The sequence below is a fragment of the Oryctolagus cuniculus genome, chromosome 11 (assembly GCF_051225735.1).
Source record: "Oryctolagus cuniculus isolate XC-2025 breed Fujian yellow rabbit chromosome 11, ASM5122573v1, whole genome shotgun sequence".
NCBI lineage: Eukaryota > Metazoa > Chordata > Mammalia > Lagomorpha > Leporidae > Oryctolagus > Oryctolagus cuniculus.
In genome coordinates, this window is record NC_142877.1 from 23,131,807 (window position 1) to 23,159,364 (window position 27,558).

Sequence of the window (27,558 nt, forward strand, 5' to 3'; positions counted from 1 at the left end):
AAATTTTAGGCCCTGCCACCCATGTGGAAGAACTAGATTGAGTTCTGGCTCCTGGCTTTGGCCTGATCCAGCCCTGGCTGTTGTAGTCATTTTGGGGATGAACCAGTGGATGGAAGATACCTCCATGTGTTTGTCTCCTCTATCTCTCATTCAGCCTTTCAAATACATAAATAAATAAATCTTAACAAATGAAATACAGTATATGATGTCATGATTCCATCATTGACAGTTTTATGAGGCTGTTTTTAACTAAACAGTTTAGTTTAAAAACAAAAAAACAATAAGGAACTAGGATGGTAAGGTCTAACTCTGATGGACTGTCTTAGTTCCAGTTTAGAGAACCTAAGGCTCTTATAACTGCAGACACCAGTGCCTCCAGTGATCAGGCAAACAGGAAATGTTCTGAAACTGCCCATGTTGGAGTATGGGGAGTTAAATAAATTGTGACTAACATGGAGCTAGCTTGTCCTACCTAAAGATGTTTAAATTTAAATTTTTGGAGTATCACTGGCCAAATACAGCTTGGTCCACTCAATGCTACTTTGTTGCTCCTGGTTTAGATAGTAAGCAGATGGTAAGTCAAGAACGCATATTAAAATATGAAAAATCTCTGCAGAAAAGTGCATTTGCACACAATACTTTATCATTTTAGATAATTAGGAGCTCAGTTAAAGAACTTATGATGTAGAGGGAAGGAAGGGTTGTCTGCCTTTTTCAGAGGGAAAAGGAAGGCTTTCTAGAAGAGGAAGACCTTTATCCCATCTGTGGGTAAGACTTCAGAAAACTGAGACGAGGAGAATGGCGGGTAGTCCAGGTAGCTGGGCAGGGCAACAGGACCGCCTGTTGGATGGCCTGAAGATACAGTTTTATGCTTTGAGAAAATGATAAATTTATTTCTCCTTTATGCTTTTGTTTTATTTTTGATTTTTATGCTTGATATTCCAGAACTTTTGCTTGTCTGAGTAGAGCTAGAGTCAGTCCTGCTTCACATTTCATAGTCCGTGCAGTTGGTTGTGTGTGGTTGGGAAAACACCTTTCTAAAGATTGAGCCAGTGCTGCAGCTGCAGAGTGTTAACAGATAGCCAGACAGACATTGCCTTCTCCAGCTAGTGTCCTGTGTAGTCTTGTGCCGTGAAGATGTGCATGCTCAGCTTAGTCTCTTGATGATTTCATTTTGAATAGTAAATTTGCCTTGGCACATCTCATCGCACTGATTGTAAAGTATTCTAGCTCTGGGTTCTCATCTGCCAAACTGTGTTTACCTGTACATTAGACTATATCTTTTAAAAAGAAGTCATGTTTGCTGCAGTTTTCTTGGAGGAATTTTGTTGAGTTTAGAGGCTGAAAAGAATGAAGAAAAATATTAAAACTACCAGACTCTGGTGTCTCCAAGATAGGTGCGTGTGTGTGTGTGGGGAGAGAGAGAGAGAGAGAGAGAGAGGGATTAAGCTAGCAATACTGCAGTCCTAATCCAAACTTTTTTTTAAGTTAATTTATTAACTTAAAAAATAATAAATTAATAAAAATAAAAATAATAAAATTATTTTATTTATTTAAATAATATTTATTTATTTAAATTTTTATTATTTGTTTAAATAATAAATTAGAGTTAGAGATTTTCCATCTGCTGGTTCACTCTCCACATGGCTACAAAAGCCAGAGTTGGGCCAGGTTTAAGCCTGGAGCTTCTTCCAGGTCTCCCGTGTGGGTGGCAGGGGCCGAGGCAGTTGGGCCGTCTTCACTGCTTTCTCAGGCCCACGCAGGGCACAGTCGGGCCTTGCACTGTGCTCATCTAGGATGCCAGCGTTGTAGGCAGTGCTTTAATCCACTGCACTAAGATGCTAGCCACACGTCAAACCTCTTAGAACCCAGCAATCTTTTTTAAATTACCTACTTACTTGAAAGAGTTAGAGAAGGAGAGGCAGAGAGAGAGAGGTCTTCCATTCACAGGTTCACTCCCCAATTGACCACAACAGTCGGAACTGAGCCCATCCGAAGCCAGGAGCTTCCTCCAGGTCTCCCACACGGGTGCAAGGGTCCAAGAACTTGGGCCATCTTGTACTGCTTTCCCAGGCCATAGCAGAGAGCTGGATTGGGAGCGGAGCAGCCAGGACTCTAACTGGCACCCATATGGGATGCTGGCACTGCAGGCGGCGGCTCTACCCATTACACCACAGCGCCGGCCCCAGAACCTGACATTTTAGTTCTTTGACCAGTTAGTTCCTTTATTTCTCTCATACCCCATGTTTGTTATTCCTTGAGCAAACATTTGGTGTGCGTACTATGTTCTAGGCCGCCTGCTAGATGCCTGGGATACAATGATGAATGATTTGTATTCCTGCCTTTAGATGGTACACAGTTAATGGGATTGGGGCAGAGAGGGCATGGTACAGGGTCTGGACTGGTGAAGACCAGGTGCTTTGAGACTTCAGAGGAAGAGGAGTGGCACATGTGCAGTGGCTCTAGAAAGACTTCATGCAGGCTGGTGCCGCGGCTCAATAGGCTAATCCTCTGCCTGCGGCACTGGCACACCGGGTTCTAGTCCCGGTCGGGGCGCCGGATTCTGTCCCGGTTGCCCCTCTTCCAGGCCAGCTCTCTGCTGTGGCCAGGGAGTGCAGTGGAGGATGGCCCAAGTGCTTGGGTCCCTGCACCCACGTGGAAGACCTGGAAGAAGCGCCTGGCTTCTGGCTTCGGATCAGCTCAGCTTTGGCTGTATGGCCATTTGGGGAGTGAACCAATGGAAGGAAGACCTCTCTCTCTGTCTCTCTGCATCTCTCTCTCTCTCTCTCTGCCTGTTCAAAAAAAAATTTATTTTGGGGCTGATGCTGTGGCACCATGGGCTAAGCCTACACCTCTGGCACCGGCATCCCATATGGCTGCAGGTTCTAGTCCCGGCTGCTCCTCTTCCGATCCAGCTTTCTGCTGTGGCAGGGAAAGCAGTGGAAAATGGCCCAAGTCCTTGGGTCCCTGCACCCACGTGGAAGACCTGAAAGAAGCGCCTGGCTTCTGGCTTCGGATCAGCTCAGCTTTGGCTGTATGGCCATTTGGGGAGTGAACCAGTGGATGGAATACCTTTGTCTCTGTCTCTTCTTTATATCTGTAACTCTGCATGTCAAATAAATAAATAAATCTTTTAAAAAATTTATTTGAGAGCTAGAAAGAGCTCCCATCCACTGATTGACTCCTCAAGGAATCACGATGGCTGGGCCTGGACCAGGTCATAGCTAGGAGCTCAGTCCATGTCTTCCACATGAGTGGGAGGGACCCAGCTACTTGAGCCATCAGCTGCTGAGTTCAAGAGTACACATTAGCCTGAGGCTGGAATTGGGAACAGAGCCTGGAGTCAAGTCCAGGTACTCCGATTCAGATTACGGGCATCCAGAGTGGGATCTTAAACACTATACCAAACACCCACCCTCAAATACTGTTGATTGCAGATTTGAGAATGGCCTTTAGAAACCTTAAGCCCTCTTTGAAAACTCCTTCTGGTTGTGAAGTTTTCACCTTGATTGAGCTCTAAGTAGGAATCACCTACGTTAGTCACCCAGTTTCTGTACCGGTTGAGTTTAGCTTCTCTTCTAAAAGGAGATCTCTGGGACTTAGACTTCACAGCCCAACTGAGGCCCCTGCCTTCTGCTTTTCTCATTCTCAGCTCCAGAATGGGCTCCTAACTGTGTAGGTGCTCGAAGACTTTGTTCATGGCTGTGGAGTCAAGAAACGTTTCCTACAGTTAACTCAGGACATCCCACTTTTCTTGGCTTATGCCCGTTTTTAAAGATGGGATTGCTTTTCCATTGGCTGCATGGTGTACTTTGCTCTTCATATTTTATTTTGTGATTGCAACCTGTTCTGCTTTGTTTCTCCCTTCTTCCTTGTGACAGACGGAAGGAGTTACAAAACGTTTGGCAGAAAAGAATGACTTTGTGATCTTCCTGTTTACATTGATGACAAGTAAGAAGACATTCTTACAAACAGCAACCCTCATTGAGGATATTTTGGGTGTTAAAAAGGTGAGCTGTGTCCTCCAGCCATGTGGGGAAGGGCATCTCAGACCACTGAATTCTCAAACCTGAATAATGCAGAATTCTTTGAAAATAAATTTTCCATACTCATGTGTTAAAATTTATTTTTGTGTTACTTGGGTATATTCAGGTATAAAACTAGGTTATACTCCTTTTACTGATGGGTCTTACATGAATCTAAAATCTAAATTAACATATAAATTGAAGCAGATCTAATTATAAAACTCAAAACATCAGATTCACTTTATGAATTTTATGTGATGGTTAATGTCACTTTGCCAAAATCAAATTGCCCTCACTAATTATTATGGTGTAAGTTCTTTATAGCATACCTATACTGTTGTGTGATGTGGTGACTCCATTTTCCTGCTGTGAAGCCTTCATTCATTGGGATATGTTCCTTTGGTGATAATATTTGGCCTTCGAGTTGGTTAATTAATACCAATGAGACATAAAGATAAAACATTGAAATCCTACCACTTCACCATCAAGTAGATGTTCATGTGATTTGTTGGTTTTTAAAAAATTGTGAATGAAATGAAAACACTAAATGAAAAATTTCTCATCAAGAACTCCTCCCACAAGATTCATCCAAAGGTCTCTGTTAGAAATGCATTATGTTAGAGTTTGCTGTAATGCTTGTTAGGACCTGGAGCTTGTTTCCCTGGTCCATGCCTGTCCTAAGCCTCCATGTTGGTTGTTGGTTGACAGATGTATTCCTCTTAACTGATGAGTTGCCTCCTACAGGTTGCTGTTGGAGGGAAGACGATGCCATCTGCATTGTGGGGATTCCATCTTTGATTTCTGTCTTTCTGATGCACTTCCCCCAGGCCTTGCTTTTTACCACTCAGGCAGAAGAAATACAAGTGGCCCATTGTCTCCAGGAACACACTGGAGATGTGTGCAGGCCCCAGACAGACCCTTTGTGCCCTTGATAAAAAGGCTTTGTTGTTTTTCCGATAGTTGTGTGCTCCAGCAAGTGTGTGAAAGGGGACCTCTAGGACAGAAATCTAGACTGCTGGAGGCCAGGATTGCTCCTTCTCGTTCCTTTTTGTGTTACAAGAAATAGTCATGGTCATGGATTCTACTAAACATTATGAGTACCTTGGTGCAGTCTGAATGGGGATAGACATCATACAGGAAGTAGAAACCCAAATCACCAACTTGGAAGGTAACAAAAGATAGGTATTAAGAACTTATCAAGCATTTTTTACAAATCAGCGTGAAAAAATGAGCAGTGATATGAACAAGCATTTCACAGAAGAAAAACAAATGATCCATAAATGTAGAAGATGCTTAGCTTTGTTGATAATCATGGAAATGCAAATCAATACCACAGTGAGAAGGAGAACAAATGTTGGTGATAAATGTTTATCAGCGGGGGCTGGCGCTGTGGCTTAATGGGCTAAACCTCTGCCTACAGCGCTGGAGTCCCATATGGGTGCCAGTTTGTGTCTTGGCCGCTCGTCTTCCAATCCAGCTCTCTGCTATGGCCTGGAAAAGCAGTGGAAGATAGTCTAAGTATTTAGGCCCCTTTACCCACATGGGAGACCTGGAAGAAGCCCCTGGCTCCTCCTTTGTATAGGCTCAGCTTCGGCCATTACAGCCATCTGGGAAGTGAACCAGCAGATGGGAGACCTTTCTCTGTCTCTCCCTCTCTCTGCCTATAATTCTGCCTCTCAAATAAATAATAAAATAAAATCTTTAAAAAAAAAAGGAATGTTTATCAGTGGAAACGCTTGTACACTGCTGATAATTTTTCACATCAGAATAAGGGTTTTTTTTTCCCTAAGATTTATTTTTTATTTATTTGAAAGGCAGAGAGCGAGAGACCTTCCAGCCATTGGTTCACTCCCCAAATGGCCACTGGGGTTGGGCCTGGGCCTGGGCCTGGGCCTGAGCCTGAGTCAAGCCAAAGCCAGGAGCCAGGGGCTTCCTCCACGCATCCCACGTGGGTGCAGAGGCCTAAGCACTTAGGCCATCCTGTGCTGCTTTTCCAGGCACATTAGCAGGGAGCAAGGTTGGGGAAGTGGAGCAACTGGGACTCGAACCAACACCCAAATGGGACGCTGGTGTTGCAGGTGGCGGCTTAACCTGCTACACCACAATGCCAGTCTTTCTAAAACTGTTTTAGTGGAAAGACGATAATAAGCAATTACCAGAGTGTTTACTTCTGAGAGAGAGGCAGAGATAATCAAACAACAAAATGAAGCAGGCTTCTAATGCCAGATTTGGGACCCATACACTGAATTGGGTAAGGGCTAAAGGAACTGATGGGCTCCAGTCACGCTTTCAGTATAGTGATGTTTGTTGTGTACTGGCGCAAGGAAGAAACCCCCCAGATGTGCCCACCACAGCAAACACCTGTCCTCCCCCATTACCAGAAACAGAGGGGAGTGGGATTCTTGAGGCCTTCCAGGAATCATTTGTTTGTTCATTGCACATTTCCTGATAGCTTCATTACGAGATCCTCTGCTTTGGGACTCTGGAGAAAAGGGAAGACACAATTCTCACTCAAAGCGGCATTAGATTGTTTGGGAAACAGATGTAGGAATGGATTATTACAAGTTCATGCAGCGGTAAAGAGATAGTCCAGTGGAAATTAAATTTGTGGAATGGAGGATACCAGGTGTCTTCTGAGGACTACAAGGATAGTTCAAAACAGATGTGGTATATTTCACAAAATTGTAGATTTTAAGGAAGAAAATGTAACAAAGTATTTTATGAAATTCAATACTTGTTCATACTTAAAGCTAAGACTTGCAGGGAAATTCCTTAACTTGATAAAGTACATGTATTAAAACTTAATAAACATTAAAGTTAATTTTGAATCCTTGGAAATTATTAGCCTAGAAAAAGACAAGAATAACTGTTTCCACTTATTTCAGAGAAATGGTCACATACGCATGTACACAGGGAGCACCTGTAGGGGTGTTCAGTACAACATTAGTTAATAGTGAAAAGTTGTAGTTCACCTGAATACTCATAAAAAGGAGACTGACTAAAATGTGGAGTAAAATGGTAAAAAATGATTGCCAGTTATTTTCCTTGGTGTAGATAAGTCTCAGTGTTGAGTCAAAAGTAAGATAAGATGTAACTTGTACTGGATGCAGAGAGAAGTCCATGTGTTTTAATGAAGATAAATTTTAAGTATAAAAATTTATGTAAGAGTAACAAACACAAAGTTCAAAACAATGGTTCTGTCTGGGGAAGGAGAAGGGAATGCAGTTGCGTAGGGGTACAAGGAAGTGGACACAGCAGAGGGCATACCCAGTCTCTTGAGTGAATTGAGCATGGAAATTGTTTCATTTGTGTCTTCTTAGGAAATGATCCGACTAGATGAAGTCCCTAATCTGAGTTCCTTAGTATCCAATTTCGATCAGCAGCAGCTTGCTAATTTCTGCCGGATTCTGGCTGTCACCATTTCAGAGATGGATACAGGGAATGATGACAAGCACACGCTTCTTGCCAAAAATGCTCAGCAGAAGAAGAGCTTGAGCTTGGGGCCTTCTGCAGCTGAAATCAACCAAGGTGAAGTTTCTGAGTTTGCAGGATTTGTGGTTGTAGACTGAGACCCTTCCCAAATTGTCCAGCCTTCAGTATCTAGAGTTTTGCGCATGGGAGGGCTCCACTTACGGAGTGTAAACTCTCTGTGTCTGTTCCTTATTCTGGGGGACCAAGTTCTGTAGCTTTTATCAGATTTTGAATTTAAAAAGTTGAGAGTCACTGTTTATCAGTATTACAGATCTACATACCTTTTGGTCTACTAAACTTGCTGGGCTTTTATCTTACAAATAGAATATCAAGGTTATTGTTTGTAACATTGTAATAACAAAAGAATGGAAACTCAAGTGTTCATCAGCAAGAGACTACTTAATTTATAGAATATATAATGGAAAATTGTAGCTTAAAAAAGAATAAAGATGATATTGTACTGGTTTGCAGGATCTCCAAGATACGTTAATGATGAGATGCTGAGCAGTGTGTAGAATCACTTTTTGTATTTAGGCAAGGAGGGACAAAAAAGACCTACATTTGTTTTATGTTATGCGTAAAGAAACAGAAAGGATACATGGGAAACCTAAAGGGTTGACCTGTTAGCATGTGGCTGGAAACAGTAGATGTGCCAGCCCGTGGGAATGGAGCTTCTTAGTGTATGTTTCTATATATTGTTTGATTTTATGACCATGTAAGTATACTAATCATTTTTCAAAACATTATTCTGACTCACCTATTTCTTCTGAGTGCAAAAGAGCTCTGTTCTGTTGATAAAATATCCTTACTTAAGAGGATTTTGGGGAAACTGGGTATATATCTGTTTCATCCATAAGAATATAGATGATCCATATTTCAGCTGAAACATGTATGTGTCTTAAAACCTAGTTCATGAATGTGAACAGGCTAGAAAAACTGTAAATATAAAACATATCACTGTTTACTTTAGGGTTAGCCAAATAGACAAGGTAAAATAATAAAAATGCAGAGGAAAGCCATGACCATCCGAAGGCGGCCCTGATGATGCTCTGAAAACCGAGCTTAGTTGCTGAAGCCTGGTTTGCTGCTGTGTGCATCCCCAGGGCTGGCTCTGCAGAGCTGCCAAGTGCAGCACAGCAGCCTCCTCCTTACTCAGAGGGGTCCTTCACTGACTCTCTGTGCGGTTTAGTTAGGAGTAGCACGCGGTCGTGCTGTGCCGCTCAGGATGTTAGGGAATGTAATTTTATGTGTTTCAGTCATATGGAAAAACTGAAGTCTGTGGACCCCAGATAAGTGGGTCTTCCTCTAGCTTTGCTTTTCCTCTGTGTCCATAGATACAAGACCTTTCTTGGTCAGTGAAGGGTGTTATTTCCCCTTCTCCTTGGGACATTTGGGAAGTTCTCACTGTAGTAAACCGTAAAACATACATTTTAAAAAATATGTGATTTACAATTAAATTATATATAAAGCTGATTTAAACATATACACGTATAGACAGTGGCTAAAGGCAACATTTGTTAAACTCATACTCTATAGCAAACACTGACCCAACTGTTTTATCTAGAAGTGATTTTATTTAGTTCTCCAAGAGGTCCTGTGCAGTAGAAATTATTAATATCTCTATTGTGTGTATGAGAAAATGGGGTCAAAAAGATGCAGTATGGAAACTTGTGAGTGCCAGTGTACTAATGATTTTTGTCTTTCTGTTTCCCATTGAGGAAATTAATCTGGCAGATTATTATTAGTTATATTATTAGTAGTAGTATTAGTTTGCATTATTTTCACATGCCTAGATGTAAACAGATTTGAAGGAAGCCACCATTATTCATCCTTGAACGTGGACTTCTTGTCGGGCTGGTTTGGTATTGACCCCAAACCCAGTTTTCTTTGATTTGGAGGATTTAAAAAAAGGTCTTTATAAAGTTTCTAGATGAGTTTCTATTTATTTATTTGAAACACAGAGTTAGGGAGAGACAGAGAGAGAAATCCACTGGTTTACTCCCCAAATATCTGCAACAGCCAAGGCTTGGCCAGGCTGAAGCCAGGAGCCAGGAGCTTCTTTGAGGTCTCCCATGTGGGTGGTGTGGGTCCAAGTACTTGAGCCATCTTCTATTTTCCCAGGTGCATTAGTAGAGAGCTAGATCAGAAGTGGAGCAACAAGGTCTAGAACTGGCACCCATATGAGATACTGGCACTGCAGGTGGTGGCTTTACCTGCTACTCCATAGCACTAACACCTGTGCTTCCACTCTTCATGTGTAGCTTAAGGAAGCAGATACTGAAAGTTTTTAAGAACATGGGCTTAAACCAATACTGTTTGATCATTTACTTTTTCTCTAAAAAATAAATTCAAACTTTGAGTCACTATATAAACATGTTATGTGATCTCATTCTTAGTATCCATGTTATATTCCATTTGTATGACTGTATCATTGTATTTAGTCTGTTACTGAAGAACATTTAGTTACCTCCATATTTTTCCTACTAAAGAAACTGTGTCAATGTACATCTTTATACAGATATCTGTGTATACAAATGGTTACTTCCTTAGGGAAATTTCCAAAAATGGACCTCTTGGCTCAGAAACACACAAATTAAAGACATAAAATTTATTTCTGTTTATTTTTTGACCAGTTGATACAAGAGAGCCTGTTTCCCTACACCTGCTAAAAATTTGCCTTGTATCTGTAACTTTAACTATTTTCCCTTGTCATGGCAATTCCTTTTTTTTTTTTTTTTAAAGATTTGTTTGTTTATTTGACAGAGGTAAGCAGGGGGAAGAGGGAGAGGGAGAGGGTGAGAGAGAGAGAGAGATCTTCCATCTGCTGGTTCACTCCCCAGATGGCTGCAGTGGCTCCACAAGCCAGTTGCCAGGATCTTTCTCCACGTCTCTCTATCTCAGATAGCAGGGGCCCAAGTACTTGGGCCATCTTATGCATTTCCCAGGCCATTAGTAGGGAGCTGGATTGGAAGAGGAGTAGCCAGGACATGAACCAGCAACCATATGGGATGCTGGCCCGTTGGCATTTCCTTTTTTTTTTTTTTTTTTTTTTTTAAGATTTACTTATTTGGGCCGGCGCTGTGGCTCACTAAGCTAATCCTCCGCCTTGCGGCACTGGCACACCGGGTTCTAGTCCCGGTCGGGGCGCCGGATTCTGTCCCAGTTGCCCCTCTTCCAGGCCAGCTCTCTGCTGTGGCCAGGGAGTGCAGTGGAAGATGGCCCAGGTGCTTGGGCCCTGCACCCGCATGGGAGACCAGGAGAAGCACCTGGCTCCTGCCTTTGGATCAGCGCAATGCGCCAGCTGCGGTGGCCTTTGGAGGGTGAACCAACGGCAAAAGGAAGACCTTTCTCTCTGTCTCTCACTGTCCACTCTGCCTGTCCAAAAAAAAAAAAAAAGATTATAAAAAAAAAGATTTACTTATTTGAGGGCAAGACTGACTGACTTCTTATTTGAGAGGGAGAGTTACAGATAGAGAGAGGGAGACACAGAGGTCTTCCATCGCAAATGGCTGCAACGGCCAGAACTAGGCCGATCCAAAGCCAGGAGCCAGGAACTTCTTCCAATTCTCCCATGCAGGTATAGGGCCCAAGCACTTGGGCCATCTTTTAGCTGCTTTGCCAGGCCATTAGTAGGGAGCTGGATGGGAAGTGGAGCAGCTAGGACGCGAGGCACCCATATACCTTCTTCACCAAGTGCCAGCCCCTGGCATTTCTTTTTAAAAGACCATTTTTGGCCAGTGCTGAGGCATAGTGGGTAAAGCCGCCACCTGCAGTGCCTGCATCCCATGTAAGCACTGGTTCAAGTCCCAGCTGCTCTGCTTCTGATCCTGCTCTCTGATGTGGCTTGTGAAAGCAGTAGATGATGGCCCAATTCCTTGGTCCTCTGCACCCACCTGGGAGACCTGGAAGAAGCTCCTGGTTCCTGGCTTCGGATCGGTACAGCTCTGGCCATTGTGGCCAGTTGGGGAGTAAACCATCAGATGGAAGACCTTTCCCCTCCCTCCCTCCCTCCCTCCCTCCTTCTCTGTCTCTCTCTCCCTCCTTCTCTCTGCCTCTCCTTCTTTCTCTGTGTAATTCTGACTTTCAAATAAAAAGTACATCTTTAAAAGAAAAAAAGCATCTCTAACTGGTTGATATCACAGTGTGAATCATTCCTATCATTGCAGATTGTTTGTAGAGGGCTTTAGAGCTGGTTTGCTTGTCTGTGTTTTCAAAATCCTCTTCTCTCCCTGGCAGCGGCCCTTCTCAGCATCCCTGGCTTTGTTGAGCGGCTTTGCAAACTGGCAACTCGAAAAGTGTCAGAGTCAACAGGCACAGCCAGCTTCCTTCAGGAGCTGGAGGAGTGGTACACGTGGCTGGACAACGCTTTGGTGCTAGATGCCCTGATGCGAGTGGCCAACGAGGAGTCTGAGCACAATCAAGGTACCTGGGGGATCCTGGGGCTGGGGGGGGCGCTTTCCTTTGGTTTCCTGGAGCCATTCTTAACCTCTTTACCAAGAAGAACCGATATGAGATTTTCTCCTGGAAAAATTTTCCTCAGGGCATTCCTTGTCCATGGCTGTTAAGCTTTGATAGCTATTTCAGAAACTTCCCTGGATTTCCTCAGAGTGAACCAAATTGCAGAGAAGGGCTTTGTGCAGAACCTGAGGCAGCTGTTCTCACGGACTGACTGGAACCAGTAAGCAGAGCATTCCTAGGAAGTTTTTTCTTGGAATCTTTTTCCATACATTCTTTTAGCCTTTTTCCAGTGCCTGGTGCCTCTTAGCATGAGACAGTAGGCTGACTAGTCAGTACATGGATAGACTCTAGTCTCAGGGGCAGCTTTCTGATGAAGGACTCCGCCCATCTTGGGTCAGGTGCCCATCTCTGAAACATTTGACTGGCCAGCAGAATGGGGTCAAATTGTACAAACCCAGGACTTCTTCATCTCCCAAAGAAGGAATATGTTGTGTTACTCCAAGGGACAGGCCACCAACTTTTTTTATTCCCTACAACTCCAAGTTGAAGAGGCTAAGTTTTTGGTGAGAATGGCTGGGAGGTGAGGGGCTCGCTTCTCCATCCAGGTCCACACCACACTAATGGTACGGAAGCTTTACCCCCAGACATTGCAGACTGAGGTTACTATGGCTCCCGTTTCCCTACCCCCAGCTCCCTTGCCTTTGGAGACTCCACACCAGGAGAGGCAAGCTGAGATGAGAGGCTCCTACCCTGCGTGGCACAGTGGCTCAAAGATTTTGCCCAAAAGGAGAGGCAGTTGGTAAGAACAGAATATGAGGAAGTTTAAGCATAAGGACATTCTTAAAACAATGCAGATTTTGGTGGCAAGCAAATAAGGCCAGGAACTCTTACTAATCAAGAACAAGATAAACCATAGGCCAACTAGTTTACTAGAGAACCAATGAAATAGCTAAAAGCTCTCCTAAAATCAGAACAGATCTCAGTGTCAAAAACCATTTTTGCCCAATTTTAATTGAATCAGACTCTGGAGCAATTTATGCCTCAGGACCTTGTCAGAAACAGTAGAGCATTCAGCCACCAGTTAGTGGCTCCCTGGGTGTGATACCAGATAAAGCAGAAAGCATAACTGGGAGCAGGGGAGGCACCAAAGAGAGCCTTGGTAAACCTCATCCTCTCACACCCAAGGCCATGCTCTCTCAGGTTCCACATTAAAGGCGAAACCAATCCTTTGGAAAAATAAATTTTATGAAGTCTAGGCAAGTCATTCAACAGATAAGCAAACAGCAAGCCCTGAAGTGGGAAGAGGAATTGATGCACAGAGTTGCTACAGTATATTACCTAAAATGTCAAGTTTTTAACAAAAATTGAGACATGTAAAGAAACAGGAAGTTTTGACTTTTACACAAGAAAAAGGCCACAGAAATTGCCCCCTGAAAGGACCCATATATGCAGGTGTTTATTTATTTATTTAATTTATTTGACAGAGTTATAGACAGTGAGTGAGAGACAGAGAGAAAGGTCTTCCTTCCATTGGTTCACTCCTCAAATGGCCGCTATGGCCGGCGCTGCGCTGATCCAAAGTCAGGAGCTTCTTCCTGGTCTCCCATGCGGGTGCAGGGGCCCAAGCACTTGGGCCATCCTTCACTGCCCTCCTGGGCCACAGCAGAGAGTTGGACTGGAAAAGGAGCAACCGGGACTAGAACCCGGTGCCCATATGGGATGCCGGCACCGCAGGCGGAGTGAGCCACGGTGCTGGCCCCGTTATGCAGGTTTAATAATGACTTCAAAATAGCCATTTTATTTAAGGATTTGTTTATTTATTTGAAAGAATTACAGAGGGTGAGCTTACATCTGCTGATTCACTCCCAACGTGTCCTCAATGGCCAGCGCTATGCCAGGCTGAAGCCAGGAGCTTCATCTAGGTCTCCTACATGGGTGGCAGGGGTCCAAACACTTGGACCATCTTCCGCTGCTTTCCCAGGCACATTAGCAGGGAGCTGGATTGGAATTGGAGCAGCCAGTACACAAATCAGCATCCATACGAATTCAGGTGGTGGCTTTACCTGCTTTACCACAACTCTGGTGCCCAAAACAGGCATGTTTAAATACATGATCAAAAGAACTAAAAGAAACTGTTTAAAGAACTTAGAGAGAGCTATGAGGTAAAACAGCCCATCAAAAGGAAATAATAATAAAGTAATAATAATAAAAAGACAGGAAACATAAAAAAGAGCCAAATCGAAGTTCTAAAGGTATAATAACTAAGAATGGAACTGGCACAAGAAGGAGACAGCAGACTTAAAGATAGATTGATAGAGATTAGCATCCTGAAGAATGGCGGGAAGTAAGAAAAGCAGAGAGCCTCAGAATACTATCAGAAGGATATGGGAGGCCAGCGCCGTGGCTCACTAGGCTAATCCTCCGCCTTGCGGCGCCGGCACACCGGGTTCTAGTCCCGGTCAGGGTGCCGGATTCTGTCCCAGTTGCCCCTCTTCCAGGCCAGCTCTCTGCTGTGGCCAGGGAGTACAGTGGAGGATGGCCCAAGTGCTTGGGCCCTGCACCCCATGGGAGACCAGGATAAGCACCTGGCTCCTGCCATTGGATCAGCGCAGTGCGCCGGCCACAGCGCGGCGGCCATTGGAGGGTGAACCAACGGCAAAGGAAGACCTTTCTCCCTGTCTCTCTCACTGTCCACTCTGCCTATCAAAAAAAAAGGATATGGGAGATATAATGGCTGAAAACATTGCAAATTTAATACAAAATGTCAACGTACACATCCAAGAAGCTCAAAGAACGCCAACTATGATTAACTCAAAGAGATCCACACTCAGACACAACATAATAAAACTATTAAAAGACAAAGTAAACTTTGAAAGCAGCAAAAGACAGTTGGTTCCTCATGCCCAAAGGTATCCCAGTAAGATTAACAGCTGACTTATCAGGAATAATGGAGGTGAGAAGGCACTGGGGCTGGGGCAAGTGTTGTGGTGCAGCTGGTTAAGCCACCACTTGCTATGTTAGCATCCCAAATTGCAGTGACAATTCAAGTCCTGACTGCTGTGCTTCCAATGTAGCTCCCTGATAATGTGCCTGGGAAAGCTGCAGAAGATGGCCCAAGTCCTTGGGTCCCTGCCATCCATGTGGGATATCCTGATAAGTTCTGAGCTCCTGGCTTTGGCCTGGCCCAGACCCGGCTGTTGTGGCCATTGTGAGTGAACCAGCAGATGAAAGATAAGTGTGTCTCCCACTCACTCACTCATTTACTCACCCTACTCCCCTTATTCTGCCTTTCAGTAAATAAATCTTTAAAAAAAAAAAAAAAATGGAGGAAGAGGCAGCGGCAGTGGGACTAAGATGCCCCTGTCCCATTTTAGAATACCTGGATTTGCTACCAGTTTCTGATTCCAGCTTTCCCTGGGATGCAGCAAGTAATGGCTTAAGTGGTAGGGTCTTTGCCACCCATGTGGGAAACCTGGATTGAGGGCTCAGCTCCTGGCTTTGGTTTGGTCCAGTTCCTACCATGGTGAGCAGTTGGGAAGTGAACCAGCAGATGGGATCTGCTCTCACTTTTTCTTCTCTATCTCCCAAATAAATAATGTTTAAATTAAAAAACATAGTGAGGAAATCATTAGAGGAATTAAAATGTTATATTAGAAAAGAAAATTATAGAGGTGAGCGTTTGGCACAGGAGTTAAGATACCATTTTGAATACCCACATCCCATAATCAGAATGCCTAGATACAAGTCCCAGCTGTGTTTGTAACTCCCGCTTCGGGCTGGTATACACCCTGGAAAGCAGCAGTGATGGCTGGAGTAATTGAGTCCCTGCCACCCATGTGGGAGACTTGGATTCAGTTCCTAGCTTCCAGCTTCAGCCTGGCCCAGCCTTGGCTCTTGTAGGCATTTGAGAAGTGAATCAGTGAATGGAGGACCTTTTTATATCTCCTGGCCTTTCTAATAAAAACAAAAAAGAAAAATATAGGCCAGTATCTCTGGACTGTAGAAGCAAAAAATACTAGCACAAATAAATACAGCAACTTACAAAATGCTTACACAGCTGGTAGTTGGTGGAGTGGATTAAGCTGCTGCTGACAACACCAGCATCCCATGTGAGTGCTGCTTCTAGTCATGGCTGCTCCACTGTTGATCCAGCTCCTTGCTAATAAACCTGGGAAAGGAGAAGATGGCCCAGCTGCCTAGGTCCCTGCCACCCGTGTGAGAGACCAGGATGGAGTTCCAGGCTCCTGGCTTCAGCTGTATTCACAGATTGCATGATCTTGCATGTAGAAAAAAACTAAAGAATTCATGAAAAATAACCAGTGAATGAATAAAAGAGTTCAACAAAGTTTCAGGACACAGATGAGTGTTCAGAAATAAAGACTATTTAAATATATAGGAAGTAACAAACCAAAAATGAAATTAAAGTAAGTTTCATTTATAAAAGAAGTAAAAATAAAAAATGCTTAAGAATAATAAGAAAGTACATAATTTACACTCTGAAAATTACAGCACATCATTGACAGAAACTCTAGACCTAGATAAATGTAAAGATATTTCCAAGAACTTGATTTATAAGACAGTGTTGTTAAGACAGCAGTATTCCAACACTTTGACCTACAGATCAATCTACAGATTCATCATAGTCCCTATCCAAAATCCCAGCAAGTTTCTTTGTGGAAATGGAATCACTGATCCTAAAATTCTTATGGAGAAATAAATGCAAAGAATCCATAACAGGCCGGCGCCGCGGCTCACTAAGCTAATCCTCCACCTAGCGGCGCCGGCACACCGGGTTCTAGTCCTGGTCGGGGCGCCGGATTCTTTCCCGGTTGCCCCTCTTCCAGGCTAGCTCTCTGCTGTGGCCCGGGAAGGCAGTGGAGGATGGCCCAAGTGCTTGGGCCCTGCTACCCATGGGAGACCAGGAGAAGCACCTGGCTCTTGCCTTCGGATCAGCGCGGTGCACCGGCCGCAGCGCGCCAGTCATGGCGGCCGTTGGAAGGTGAACCAACGGCAAAAAGGAAGACCTTTCTCTCTGTCTCTCTCTCTCTCACTGTCCACTCTGCCTGTCAAAAAAAAAAAAAAAAAAAAAAAAAAGAATCCATAACAGCCAGAACAATCTTGAAAAAGAATACCTTATAACAAAATGTACACTTCCGATTGGAAAACTTATCACAAAGCTACAGTAATGAAGATAATTAGCTCCTGACATAAAAATAGACATATAGATCCCTGGAATATGAGAATTCAGAAAGAAGCCTTTACACACATGGTCAGTTGATTTTCATCAAGCACCCCAAGACCATTCAACACAGGAAAATTAGTCTTTTCACAAACAGTCCTAGGGCCGTTGGATATCCATATGCAGAAAATGAAGTTGGATCTTCGTGTGCAAAATTGAAGTCAAAAGGATCAAAGACTGTAGAGCTAGACCTCTAAAATCCTCCGGGGAAGACACAAGATAAATATTCATGAGCTTGGATTTGGCTGTGATTTCATAAATGACATCCATAGCAGAAGCAACCAAGCTAATAGTTAAGTTGAACTTCATAGAAATTGAAACCTCTGTGCTTCAAAGAACGCACTCAAAAGAGAAAAACCCCACAGAATGGGAGAAAATATTTGCAAAACATGTCTGATATGGGTATACACAATGTATGAAGAACTCCATAGGTCAGTAATAAAAAAGACAACTCATTTCAAAATATGGACAGAGGATCTGAATAGAAATTTCTCCAAGATAATGGCAGTGGCCAGTAAGCACACTGAAAATATGTTCAGTCTCATTAGCCATCAGGGAAATACAAATGAAGCCCACAGTGAAATGCTATTTCATGCCCTCTTGGGATGTTTACCACGAAAGACAGGTAGTGACAAATGTTAGCAAGGAAGTGGGGGAAGTCATCCTCGTTCACTGTTGGTGGGCTTGTAAAAAGATGTGGCCATGTTACAAAACAGTCTGACAGTTCCTCAGAAGATTAAACACACACCTCCATGGCCCAGATACATATCTATGAGAAGTGAAGACATATTTGACAAAACTTACTCACGGCTGTTCATTGTAGCGTATTCATAATAGCCGAGCTATGGAAACAACCCAGATGTCTTAGCTGATGAATGGGGAATGGGTCAACAGAGTGTGGTATACAGTAAAATATTACTCAGCGATCTAAAACAATTAAATACATGCTACAGCATAGATAAACCTGATAGCATGGTGCGAAGTGAAAGAAGCTGGTCACAGAAGATCATGTGTTTAGTGGTTGCCTAGAAGTGAGAGGTTTGATGGGAAACAAGGAGTAACTGGTAAATGTGTGCAAGATTTCTTCTGTAGCTGATTAAAATGTTCTAAAATTGATTGTGGTGGTGGCTGTACAACTTTGAATATGCCAGAGCCCATTGAATTGTGGTTAAATGGGTAGATCATATGATACATGAATTGTAGCTCAAAGCTATTTTTAAAATGAGAATGCCCTAGGGAGTGCAGTGAAGTGTGGACACACTGAGAGTGGTGACTGCTTTCATCACTTTTGTGGTGCAAAGAGATTTGTAGGGAAGGCAGGCCTCTTGAGCTAGTTTTCCCCTCTTCATCCTTGAGTATGATTTTATTCCTAAGCTCTGACCTTTTCATTCAAGACTGTGTTTCTTGAAAATATTTATTTCAGGGAGTTTGTCAGGTCTGTGCAATCTGGGCACTTGAGGAGGAGTCCCAGCTGCCTGTGTGTCTCCACCCACGTTTGTCACTGAGGTGGGCCTGTGTGCCACACAGGGCCCCGGGAACTAGGAGATGAGGATGCCTAGGCCTTCCGGGTCAGCCAGTCACGTGTGTGGTAAATCTGCACTATGAATCTCTTTCTTTCCCAACCAATATCAGCAGCTCTGGGAGCTGGGCCAAGGAGTCCCAGCATGGAAATGGAGTAATTAACAGTTTTTGCCCCCAAGGTATAAGAAAATATATGTGAATAGATAGAATTTTCTGCAGTAAAATCTTTCTAAGTCTTTGACCACTGCCACTTCAGTTGACATTAAGGGCTTGCAGATTGACCAGAAAGCAAGTAGCAATCAAGCATCACCAGAAAAACTCAAAAAAGAGTTCATTTTTTACTTCTATTTCACATAGTTAGGTATGCCTGACAGTCTTGTAAATACCACCACCATTTAATCTTCGTAGTATTAAGAGGTAGACCCTGTTGTCAAAATGGCTGTTTTCTTTTTTTAAATATTTATTTATTTTATTTGAAAGTTACAGAGAGAGAGGGAGAGACAGATCTTCCATCCTCTGATTCGCTCCCAGGTGGCTGCAATAGCTAGGGCTGAGCCAGGCCAAAGTCTTTTCTTCCAGGTCTCCCTCGTGGGTGGCAGGGGCCCAGACACTTGGGTCACCCTCTGCTGGTTTTCCCAGGCCATTTGCCGGGAGCTGGATCAAAAGTAGAGTAGCTGGGACACAAACAAGTGCCCGTATGGGATGCGGGCGCCACAGGCAGTGACCGTCCTGGCTAAGCTGCAGCAGCAGCCCCGCAGCTGCTGTTTTACTGAGGCACAGACAGTGCAGCTGGAGGAGGGGCTTCCAGCCCAGCAGCCTGGCCTCCGCAGTGTTCCTGCCACAGCCGTGCCGCCTCGTCTGTTGTGCTTCATTCAACAATGTGTCTTCTTCCAAGGCTGTGATTTTATACTAGTGATGCAACACTCAGAGAAATCCAGTATACCCTACAGAAGTCACCATGTCTTCCAAGGGGACTTTGTTTGAATGTATCTGGTGACCACTGCTCACACCACACTGTTGAGCCCCTGGCAGAGGCCTCTAGAGCACCAGTTCCAGTAGGAGTTTGAAAGGACCTTAGCTGATATTCACCATCCTTTTGCCCTAAAGATGCGGAAACTGAAGGGGAAGAACTCTCCGAGGTCACCTACCCTGTAGAAGTCCTCTGAGCAGTGCTTTCTTAAAATTACAGGGACCCAGCCATGACAGGAGCTTCTCGAGAATCAGGGGCTAGGCTTTTCTTGTGTTCCTAGTCAGTCTTTTTTTTTTTTTTTTTTTTGACAGGCAGAGTGGACAGTGAGAGAGAGACAGAGACAAAGGTCTTCCTTTGCCGTTGGTTCACCCTCCAATGGCCGCCGCGGCCGGCGCGCTGCGGTCAGCGCACCACGCTGATTCGATGGCAGGAGCCAGGTACTTATCCTGGTCTCCCATGGGGTGCAGGGCCCAAGCACTTGGACCATCCTCCACTGCACTCCCTGGCCACAGCAGAGAGCTGGCCTGGAAGAGGGGCAACCGGGACAGAATCCGGCGCCCCGACCAGGACCAGAACCCGGTGTGCCAGCGCCGCAAGGTGGAGGATTAGCCTAGTGAGCTGCGGCACCGGCCCCTATTCAGTCTTTATGGTAACCCTCGCCATAGCATAAAGCCGCCTCCGGCCTGGGGAGGAGGCGACTGGCGCAGAGTCACCTACCCGCAGTTCTAACTCCAGAGCCCTCTCTGATCCCCTGGTCCCCTCCCTTCCTTTAAGTGCCCTCCACTGAGGCCTGGATGACCTGCAGAAGTCTTTTTCAACTGAGTAATAGAGTAAATGAGATGGTTCCATAAAGCCTCTGGTTTCTTATCTGCTGTCATTGGTAATAGTGAGATGAGATAACATGGAAATGTGCGAATTCGCATAGATAGTATGTTCATTTGCATCATTGATGGGAGTTTGATCCTTAGTCTGCTTTAGAAAGTGGAATCTTAGAAAGCTAGATGGTTCTTTGAAACACAGAGAAAAAAAAATCTTGAAAAGGCTGGGTCTTCAGCCTTCAGTGGTGTGCGCTCGTGGAGGCCCCAGTCAGTGTTCAGAATCCTTCATGACCTGAAGGAAGAGATACATAGTTTACTCTCACGGGCATTTGGCCACATTCTGGATTGTCTGGTTAGCCAGCGGAAAGAGGAGTAAGGGGGAAAGGGATGGAGCACGGGACCACGTTGTCTGTGTCAGAATATTTTTACTTTGTCAAAGGTGATGAGATAAAATAGATCTATGGTGTCCATTTTTCTGAGTTTCTAAACATGCTTGGATGTTGGGGGTTTGGAGGGAGTTTGGTGGCTTTTGAAAGCTCTGTCGTGGGCTTGGAGTCCAGTCTGATGGTTCTGTGACCTCAAGTCTGTGCAGGGCAGGTTTGAGGGGCAGAAACGTTTCTCACCAGCCGTGACTCAACCCTGTCTCCCGGTGGCTGTGTCAGCCTCCACTGTGTTCCCTCCTCCAGGGGCTTCTGAGGACAATGGCCTGCCTCACACTTCAACTAGGACCCAGCTGCCCCAGTCAATGAAGATTATGCATGAGATCATGTACAAACTGGAAGTGCTCTATGTCCTCTGCGTGCTACTGATGGGGCGTCAGCGAAACCAGGTGGGCCCCTCTCTGCCATCTCAGAACAGGGAAGCCATGAGCAGATGCTGCCTGGGTGCTCGTGGCCTGCCAAGGACTCTGTCAGACCCTCTGTCTCTCCAGCTCAGCAAAGCACAGGGCTTCTTTGCCTTCTCTCTGTTCCACATGGCAGGAAACCTGCCTGGTTCCAGAGCCCAGGTTCTTTGCACTGAACCTTGCCAGGGGCAGCATTTCTAGGTAGCATTGCAGCATGGGACAGGGGTGGGCAGCTTACCTCGGTAGAGGGGAGAATCAAGGACTGGTGACTAGACAGACTGGTCCTGCAGATGCAGTCTGATGTGGGCAGAGCCCAAAGCTATGTCTGTTTACAAAAACTGGGCAAGTTGAGGGAGGCTCCAGATGAGCCGGGGTTTGCTGAGTATTGGAGCAGATCCAGGAGGGAGGAGCAAGGACCTGTAACCTACAGTAGGAGAAAGCAGGTGCTGACGGTGCACAGCACACACACACACACACACCCAGAACCCTGCAAGGTAACCCTTCTGTGCTGACTGTTGTTTGCTAGGAAGAAACCAGGCAAGGAGAGGAGGGCTTTCCAGAGGAGCCCTTCCCTGCCTAAGTCCCACAGTGGACTGTAACAACTCTGGATGACAGATGCAGTTATCCCTGTTTTAGAAGTGTGGAACACTTTGCAACAGGGTAGCCAGGGAGAAGACTCACTGAGAAGATCACATTTGCCATGGCATTGTCCCTAAGAAAATGAGTGAGCCTGCCCAGTAGAGGGGGGTACCGAGTGGTTTGGTGAAACAGGTAGCCGGCTGGACGGACTGGCCTGAGCAGCAACCAGGAGGGCTGAAGGGGCAGCAAGAGCCCAAACCCTGTCGGGCTGGCAGAAGCCACTTGAATTTGATTTTTACTCTGAAGTGAGAAGTCCTCTGTTGGGCTACTGTGTGAAAGACTAGGGACAGCAAACATGGGAGTGGAGAGACCCATTAGGGCTCTCATAGTCAAGATGGTGGTAGCTGGGACAGCACTTTGGTTGTAGGACTGGTGGGAGGAGGTGGTTGCATTCTGGATGTATTTTGAAGGTGGAACAGATAGGATTTTTCTGATGGTTTGGATGTGGGCATACGAGAGAGGAGTAGTTAAGGAAGACTCCCAAAGTCTGTGGTCTAAGCAAGTAGAAGGATACATTTGGTGTTTGTTGAGATGGTCAAGACTAACAGTGGGTGAGGGATGGAGGGGCCGGCTTAGGGAGGAAGAGGAGTTCAGATTAAATAAGGGAGGTTTGAGGCGTCTTTGACAATTGGATTGCCTGGAGCTGGAGTTAGGGAGCCATCCTCAGCATGCGGTGGGTTTTTAAAACCAGGATATGGGATGAGATCCCATAGACAGCCACAGGCCTGCCTGCCTTCAGCATGCAGTGTGTCGGTGCACTGTTGCTTTTACTCTCTTGAGGCACTTTCATGCTGAGCTCTCCAGTAGGTTAGCCAGCAGGCAGCGACGCACTCCACCTGCACTCAGTGTTTAGTGGCCATGCTCTTTGGTAGAGCCAGGGTTTAAACTCCACTGCCCTGCCTTCTCTCTCTGTCCCTCACCAGAGCCATCCTGCCTCCTCAGTCCCCCTGAAGCGAGGTGCTGTGCTTATTGGGGTCTTCATTACACGATGTGCTTCTGGCCCCGCTTCCTCGGGAAGGCCCTGTCACGGTTGGACTCTGGCCCCCTGAGAAGCACTATGTGCACAGTACATTGTCCTTTGCACGTTCAGCATTGGCTGAGTTCCTCCTGCGTGCCAGGCACTGCGGCGACGTGGACTCACAGCTCCTGCTTAGACTGGGTGATGAGGGCAAGGGCTTGCTTGGCAAGGCCTCTCAGAAGGCATCCTCCTTGAAGTGGCCTTCTGTGGATATCCGTGTGGGCCAAGTTCTCTGACCAGTCTTGGCCCAGTTAAAAGTGCAAGACTAGAGATACTCCCAGATGCTGTGTGTTTCATCCCTCCAGTGATAATGAGAATAAGCTGTGTAGCAGTCACTCTCGTTTTCCAAGACCTGGGCTGCTTTCATGTGACTTCACTGAACCTTATCCACGCTCCATTATCCTCTCTTCTCCATCAGGGGGCGCAGGCTCAGAGAAGGATGTAGCTTAGGGTCACAATCTGGCCTCAAAGCCTGTCCTCTGGCCCAGCTGCCTCATTAGGGAGCTGGGTACTTCATCCTGCCCACCTGCCTGCTGGGCAGGTGAAGGACTGGACCTGAGAGTAGGAGAAATGCATCTGACTTGTAAAATCTGCCCTCAAGCCGGCGCCGTGGCTCAATAGGCTAATCCTCCACCTTGCGGCGCCGGCACACCGGGTTCTAGTCCCGGTTGGGGCGCCGGATTCTGTCCCGGTTGCCCCTCTTCCAGGCCAGCTCTCTGCTATGGCCAGGGAGTGCAGTGGAGGATGGCCCAGGTGCTTGGGCCCTGCACCCCATGGGAGACCAGGAAAAGCACCTGGCTCCTGGCTCCTGCCAGGATCAGCGCGGTGCGCCGGCTGCAGCGGCGGCCATTGGAGGGTGAACCAGCGGCAAAGGAAGACCTTTCTCTCTCTGTCTCTCTCTCTCACTGTCCACTCTGCCTGTCAAAAAAAAAAAAAAAAAAAAAAATCTGCCCTCAGTGAAGAAGCTGGTGTTTTCAAGAGAAAAGGGGAGTAGCATTGTAGAAACGTCAAACCTAGCACTGGCCGGGGCTTCAGGAAACCCTGGGTCTGATGCAGGTGTGCCATGGAAAGCTCCTCTTTTCCAAGCTCTGGCTCACTTTGAGTGACTTGAAGCCTGGTTTTCTAGTCTGCGCAATGAGATAGTTGGATTGGATGAACTTTGAAGGCCTCTGTAGTGTCAACCATTGCCTTCTTCTAAAATGTATTTATTTGGAAGAGTGACAGAGAGGGAAAGACAGAGAGAGAATCTGGCTGTCGATTCTCGGCCCAGATGGCTACAGTGATCAGGTGTGGGCCAGGCTGAATCCAGGAGCCCAGCCAGACTGCATCTGGGGCTCACGCGTGAGTGGAGGGGCCAGGTATTAGGGCCATCTTCCCCTGCCTTCCCAGGCACACCAGCAGGTTGCCCGATCTTAAGTGGAGCCGGGACTCGAACAGGCACTCAGATAGGGGATGCCAGTGTTGCAGACAGTGGCTTAACCTTCTGCGCCACAATACTGGCCCCAGTGTCAGCTTTTTCTAACTGATTTGGCAGAGCTAAGGTTACTTGGAATGCACATAGTGACCAACGTATGTATCACCCCTACCCCCTGCCCCCAAGGACGGGATAAAGCATGGCTGAGTTTGAGTAGCAGCCTGGCCAGTGGAACAGACGTCATTTCACTTTGGCCCTCAGTCTGACAGATTTCTGGGCTTGTGTGTCTAACACTGATTGGAGGCTGTGTCTTCTGTGTCCGAAGAAGAGGTGCACGGGAATGGAGCTGCCAGGGGTCCCTTGTCGGTTTGTCTCACACAAACGCATGCCATTGACGGCCAAGAAGGTGGCAGAGTTAAGGATCCAACTCTTGAGTTAGTGCCATTTGCGGTCATTGAGCACAGTGCTGTGCTTGGGGTTCTGTCCACTTCCTTTCTCCTTCCAGCAGCCCTTAGCAAGGGGAGGAAGAGTTTTGTTTCATTTATGTGAAAACAAATGCATAGCAGGTAAAGCAGCCTGCAGCACTGGCATCCCATATGGGTGCTGGTTCGTGTCCTGGCTGCACTTCTGATCCAGCTCCCTGCTAATGGCCTGGGAAGGCAGTGAACGGTGGCCCAAGTACTTGGGCCCCTGCATGCACGTGGGAGACCTAGAAGAAGCTTCTGGCCTCCAGGTTCAGGCATGCCCAACTCTGGCCGTAGCAGCCACTTGGGGAGTGAACCAGCAGATGGAAGATCTCTCTCTCTGTCTGTCTCTTCCTCTCTACCTATCTCTCTGTAACTCTGTCTTTCAAATAAATGAATAAATAAATAAATCTGAAAAAAAGAAAAAACCCAAATTTTCATAGGTAAATGATTTCCCCTATTTCTGTCTTAAAAGATAGGCATTAACGAAGCCCTGTTCCCTGATGTTCCCTCAGAGCCTTGGCAGCCAGTTTGACCACTTTTTAGTGCTATCCTTCCAGAGGTTTTTTTCTCTTTAACAATCAATTATATAGCATGTCCACACTTGATTTCTTAATGTATCTTGGCAATTGGATTCACTGCATGGGAAAAAAACCTTGATTCTTTTTTACTGGCATTTTGTATCCCGTTAAGTGGATGTACCATAGTTTGGCTAACCCCCATTGATGTAAGTACAGATCATGTCTTTTTTTGGTTTTACAAATAATAGTTCCATGAGCCGGCGCCGTGGCTCAATAGGCTAATTCTCCACCTTGCGGCGCCGGCACACCAGGTTCTAGTCCCGGTTGGGGCGCCGGATTCTGTCCCGGTTGCCCCTCTTCCAGGCCAGCTCTCTGCTATGGCCAGGGAGTGCAGTGGAGGATGGCCCAGGTGCTTGGGCCCTGCACCCCATGGGAGACCAGGAAAAGCACCTGGATCCTGGCTCCTGCCATCGGATCAGCGCGGTGCGCCGGCTGCAGCGGCGGCCATTGGAGGGTGAACCAACGGCAAAGGAAGACCTTTCTCTCTGTCTCTCTCTCACTGTCCACTCTGCCTGTCAAAAAAAAAAAAAAACAAAAAAAACAAAAAAAACAAAAAACAAAAAACAAATAATAGTTCCATGAGTATTGTTTTAAATATGCCATTTGCAATTCCTATAGGTGTGTCTGAGAATAAATCCTCAAGTGGAATTGTTAGTCCCAGGAGCTGTGGGTTTGGAGTTTTTAGAGATACTGCCCAACCATGGTCCTTGTGCAGTTAGGACCAGCAGGCCTTCCCACCAGCAGTGTGTGTGTGATGCCCAGGAACCAAAATGGTGCCAGCGTCAGATAAGACTCCTCTCTCTCACCCCCCCCATATGTGTGTGTGTATGTATATATATATATATATATATATATATACCATTTCTGTCTCTCTCTCTCCCTATATGTATATATATAGAGAGAGAGAAAGAGAAAGAGAGAGAGAAATTTATTTTTTATTTTATTTGAAAGGCAGAGTTAGACATCTTCCATCTGCTAGCTCACTCCTCAAATGGCTCAATGGCTAGGGCTGAACCAGACTGAAGCTGCAAGCCAGGAGTTTCTTCCAGGTCTTCCATGTGAATGCAGGGGCCCAACCACTTGGGCCATCTTCCACTGCTTTCCCAGGTGCATTATCAGGGAGCTGGGTTGGAAGTGGAGCAGTGGGGATTCGAACTGGCACCCATATGGGATGCTGGCACTGCAGGTGGCAGCTTTACCAACTATACCATGATGCTGGCCCCTCCTGTCTATATTCTTTGTCTTTTTTTCCCTGTAGGATTGATCTTTTTGTTTACGACTGGACTCCTTTGTAGAAGAAATTAACTCTTTACCTGCGTGAAAATTGCCGATGTATTTTCTCTATTTGCATATTTCATTTTTGACTTCGCTGATTTTGAGTTTTGCCATGCAAAATTTTTAGAAGGTTTGGTTGAATTCAACAATCTCTTTTTTGGCATCTGGGTTTTGTATGATTCTTTGGAAAGATTTTCCCAAAACCTGGTTTTTCGTTTGTTTGTTTTCCGTTTTTGTTTTTTTATGTCTTCACATATAGATTTTTCCAGGATCCTTAGAGCTCCGTCTTTAGTTCTTGTGTTTTGCCTCCAGTTGACATTTTGGTAGTGTAAAGCCTGAGGCATATTTTCATTCTGGCGACAAGGACGGGAAACGAGTAAGGAGCTTGCTGAGGTTACAAAGTCCGCACATGGCGGAGCTAAGCGCAGCACCAGGACCATCTGAATCCAAAACTCAGACTTGGCAGATAGGACCTTGTGGGGCTGCTGTGAGTGCCCGTGAGCAAAGGTGGGAGCAGCACCCCACAGCGACGGTCACCTTCTCTGTTCTGAAGGTGGCGACTGTCTGCTGAGCTCGAGGCTTTGCTACTTCTTTGAAGCACGTCTGTCTGAACACTTTTGCTTCCTCCCCGTCCAGGTTCACAGAATGATTGCAGAGTTCAAGCTGATCCCTGGACTCAATAATTTGTTTGACAAGCTGATTTGGAGGAAGCATTCAGCATCTGCCCTTGTCCTCCACGGTCACAACCAGAACTGTGACTGCAGTCCGGTGAGCAGGGGCCCCTGGGGACATCTGAGGCGTCATGTGTGGAGTAGTTGTTT

At 45.8% G+C, this 27,558-nt stretch overlaps 1 protein-coding gene across 2 annotated transcripts in view; it reads left to right on the forward strand.

Annotated features, from left to right (window-relative positions):
* Positions 1–27,558, forward strand: part of TRPC4AP (transient receptor potential cation channel subfamily C member 4 associated protein) — a 73,809-nt gene that overhangs the window by 35,820 nt on the left and 10,431 nt on the right. The window contains exons 6-10 of one of the 2 annotated variants that reach the window (XM_002710789.6): positions 3,882–4,010; positions 7,346–7,553; positions 11,733–11,918; positions 21,165–21,331; positions 27,374–27,505. In XM_002710789.6, the coding sequence (XP_002710835.1) occupies positions 3,882–4,010; positions 7,346–7,553; positions 11,733–11,918; positions 21,165–21,331; positions 27,374–27,505 (822 nt within the window). The remainder of the gene's footprint in view (positions 1–3,881; positions 4,011–7,345; positions 7,554–11,732; positions 11,919–21,164; positions 21,332–27,373; positions 27,506–27,558) is intronic. The other variant, XM_002710788.6, reaches the window with a different exon arrangement.